The 3,828-nt window shown below is 52.2% G+C and overlaps 1 protein-coding gene across 1 annotated transcript; it reads left to right on the top strand.

The window, feature by feature from the left end:
- Positions 1 to 256: 256 nt before the first annotated feature.
- On the top strand, positions 257 to 2,442 carry LOC135973023 (mediator of RNA polymerase II transcription subunit 15-like). Its single transcript, XM_065554270.1, has 2 exons — positions 257 to 1,182; positions 1,778 to 2,442. Exons 1-2 carry the CDS (start codon positions 642 to 644, stop codon positions 2,278 to 2,280), a joined length of 1,044 nt encoding a protein of 347 aa, XP_065410342.1. The 5' UTR covers positions 257 to 641; the 3' UTR covers positions 2,281 to 2,442.
- The last annotated feature ends 1,386 nt before the right edge of the window (positions 2,443 to 3,828 follow it).

Here is a 3,828-nt window from a genome sequence, read left to right as displayed (position 1 = left end):
CTGTAGGTACCTAACTACCTTTGCAAATCCAGCCCTGCGTGCTTCTGTGAAGTGTCCTATACTCCCATTGATTTTATTTGAAGTTGAGGTTACTTCAAAGCAAGCAGTCAGGACCCTACAATATTGGGTTAGAATCATAGAATATCAGGGTTGGAAGGGACTGTCATCTAGTCAACCCCCTGCTCAAAGCAGGACCAATTCCCAACTAAATCATCCCAGCCAGGGCTTTGTCAAGCCTGACCTTAAAAACCTCTAAGGCCTGGTCTACACTACAGGTTTAGGTCGACTTTAGCAGCGTTAAACCGAATTAAGCCTGGACACGTCCACACAACGAAGCCCTTTCTTTCGACTTAAAGGGTCCTTTAAACCGGTTTCTTTACACCACCTCCGACGAGGGGATTAGCTATAAAACCGGCCTTTGCGGGTCGGAATTGGGGTAGTGTGGACGGAATTCGACGTTATTGGCCTCCGGGAGCTATCCCACAGTGCTTCATTGTGACCGCTCTGGACAGCACTCTCAACTCAGATGCACTGACCAGGTAGACAGGAAAAGACCCGCGAATGTTTGAATTTCATTTCCTGTTTGCCCAGCGTGGAGAGCACAGGTGACCCCGCAGAGCTCATCAGCACAGGTAACCGTGATGGAGTCCTCCCAGGATCGCAAAAGAGCTCCAGCATGGACTGAACGGGAGGTACGAGATCTGCTCGCCATATGGGGAGATGAAGCAGTGATAGCTGAACTCCGTAGCAGTAAAAGAAATGGAAAAGTATTAGAAAAGATCTCCAAGGCCAAGAAGGACCGAGGCCATAACAGGGACTCACAGCAGTGCCGTGTGAAAATTAAGGAGCTACGGCAAGCTTACCACAAAGCCAGAGAAGCAAACGGAAGGTCCGGGGCAGAGCCGCAAACTTGCCGCTACTACGCGGAGCTGCATGCGATCCTAAGGGGTGCAGCCGCCACTACCCCAACCGTGTGCTATGACTCTCTCACTGGAGAAACACACAGGGAAGACGGTTCGGGGAACGAGGAAGATGAGGATGGAGGTACTGTAGGTAGCTCACAGCAGCAAGGAAGCGGAGAAACCGGTTTCCCCAACAGCCAGGATATGTTTGTGACCCTGGACCTGGAACCAGTAACCCCCGAACTCACCCAAGACCCTCAGGGCACACAGGAGACCTCTGGTGAGTGTAACTTTGTAAATATTTGTAAACATTACAAAAAAAAAGCAAGCGTGTTTAATGATTAATTTGCCTTGGCAATCGCGGCCAGTACATCTACTGCAAAAGTCTGTTAACGTGTATGGGATGGAGCGGAAATCCTCCAGGGACATCTCCAGAAAGCTCTCCTGGTTGAAATGGGGTGATTTTATTAAGGGGACATTCAGAGGTGCCCGTTCCTGCTCTTCTGAACAGAAATGTTCCCCGCTGTTAACCACGCGGTGGGGGGAGGGGTGAAGTGATCATCCCAGAGAATCGTGTGTGTGTGTGGGGGGGGGGTGGTTTACTTGTGTTTGTGCCGCATGTTAACCGGGAAACCGCAGCCCCTCCTTTTACATTGAAACCCCATTTTAAATGGACAACCCAATTCATCCTTGATATGGGAAATGCGCTGCTGTTTGCAACCTTTCCCGCATGTTAAGAAGGTTAAAAAAGCCAAAACACTGTGGCCTACCATGGCTGCCTGCAAGCCGAAATATGCGACCTTGTAATGAAAGAGTGTACCCATTGTTCTCTAAAATGTGTCTTTTTTAACCACCTCTCCCTTCTCCTCCACCAGCTGCAAATGTTTCTCCTTTGCAGAGGCTCGTGAACATTAGAAAGAGAAAACGTAGGACGAGGGACGATATGTTCACGGAGCTGCAGATGTCCTCCCACGCTGATAGAGCACAGCAGAATGCGTGGAGGCAGTCAATGTCGGAGATGAGAAAAGCCCAATATGAACGAGAGGAGAGGTGGCGGGCTGAATCGCGGGATGAACAGAGCAAGTGGCGCGCTGAAGACGATAGGTGGCGTCAGCTTGCAGACAGACGGCAAGAGGCAATGCTCTGTCTGCTGGAGCATCAAACTGATATGCTCGAGCGTATGGTTGAGTTGCAGGAAAGGCAGCAGGAGCAGAGACCGCCGCTACAGCCCCTGTGTAACCAACAGCCCTCCTCCCCAAGTTCCATAGCCTCCTCACCCAGACGCCCAAGAACACGGTGGGGGGGCCTCCGTCCACCCAGTCACTCCACCCCAGATGATCGCCCAAGCATCAGAAGGCTGGCCTTCAATAAGAGTTAAAGTTTTAAAATGCAGTGTGTCCTTTTCCATCCCTCCTCCCCCACCCATCCCAGGCTACCTTGGCAATTATCCCCCTACTTCTGTGAGGAACTAATAAAGAATGCATGAATGTGAAAAAACAATGACTTTATTGCCTCTGCAAGCGGTGCTCGAATTGGGGAGGGGAGGGTGGGGTGGGGTGGTTGGTTTACAGGGAAGTAGAGTGAACTGGGTCGGGCGGGGGGGGTTGGAGGGTTCATCAAGGAGAAACAAACAGAAGTTTCACACAGTAGCCTGTCCAGTCACAAAACTCGTTTTCAAAGCTTCTCTGATGCGCACCGCGCCCTGCTGTGCTCCTCTAACCGCCCTGGTGTCTGGCTGCGCGTAATCAGAGGCCAGGCGAGTTGCCTCAACCTCCCACCCCGCCATAAAGGTCTCCCCCTTACTCTCACAGATATTGTGGAGCACACAGCAAGCAGCAATAACAATGGGGATATTCTTTTCGCTGAGGTCTGAGCGAGTCAGTAAGCTGCGCCAGCGCGCTTTTAAACGTCCAAATGCACATTCCACCACCATTCGGCACTTGCTCAGCCTGTAGTTGAACAGGTCCTGACTCCTGTCCAGGCTGCCTGTGTACGGCTTCATGAGCCATGGCATTAAGGGGTAGGCTGGGTCCCCAAGGATCACGATAGGCATTTCAACATCCCCAATGGTCACTTTCTGGTCCGGGAAGAAAGACCCTTCCTCCAGCTTTCGAAACAGAGCAGAGTTCCTGAAGACGCGAGCATCATGTACCTTTCCCGGCCATCCCACGTTGATGTTGGTGAAACGTCCCTTGTGATCCACCAGGGCTTGCAGCAGCATTGAAAAGTACCCCTTGCGGTTTACGTAGTCGGTGGCTTGGTGCTCCGGTGACAAGATAGGGATATGGGTTCCGTCTATGGCCCCGCCACAGTTTGGGAATCCCATTTCAGCAAAACCATCCACTATTGACTGCACGTTGCCCAGAGTCACTACCCTTGCTATCACCAGGTCTTTCATTGCCCTGGCAAATTGGATCACAGCAGCCCCCACCGTAGATTTGCCCACTCCAAATTGATTCCCGACTGACCGGTAGCTGTCTGGCGTTGCAAGCTTCCACAGGGCCATCGCCACTCGCTTCTCAACTGTGAGGGCTGCTCTCATCTTGGTATCCTGGCGTTTCAGGGCAGGGGAAAGCAAGTCACAACGTTCCATGAAAGTGCCCTTACGCATGCGAAAGTTTCGCAGCCACTGGGAATCGTCCCATACCTGCAGCACGATGCGGTCCCACCAGTCTGTGCTTGTTTCCCGGGCCCAGAATCGGCGTTCCACGGCATGAACCTGCCCCAGTGACACCATGATTTCCACATTGCTGGGGCCTGTGCCTTGTGAGAGGTCTATGTCCATGTCAATTTCCTCATCACTCTCGTCGCCGCGCTGCAATCGCCTCCTCGGCTGGTCCGGGTTTCGCCTTGGCATGTCCTGGCTCTGCATATACTCCAGGACAATGCGCGTGGTGTTCATAGTGCTCATAATTGCCGCGGTGAT

Source organism: Chrysemys picta, chromosome 8 (assembly GCF_011386835.1).
Source record: "Chrysemys picta bellii isolate R12L10 chromosome 8, ASM1138683v2, whole genome shotgun sequence".
NCBI classification, from domain to species: Eukaryota; Metazoa; Chordata; order Testudines; family Emydidae; genus Chrysemys; species Chrysemys picta.
Note: the sequence above shows the minus strand (reverse complement) of the source record. Positions and strands in the feature narration are given on the sequence as shown.

Coding starts and splice junctions, on each gene's coding strand:
- LOC135973023 (XM_065554270.1), top strand. CDS start 642: ATGGAGTCCTCCCAGGATCGCAAAAGAGCTCCAGCATGGACTGAACGG. Junction 1,183..1,777: donor GGGCACACAGGAGACCTCTG/GTGAGTGTAACT, acceptor CTCCTCCACCAG/CTGCAAATGTTTCTCCTTTG.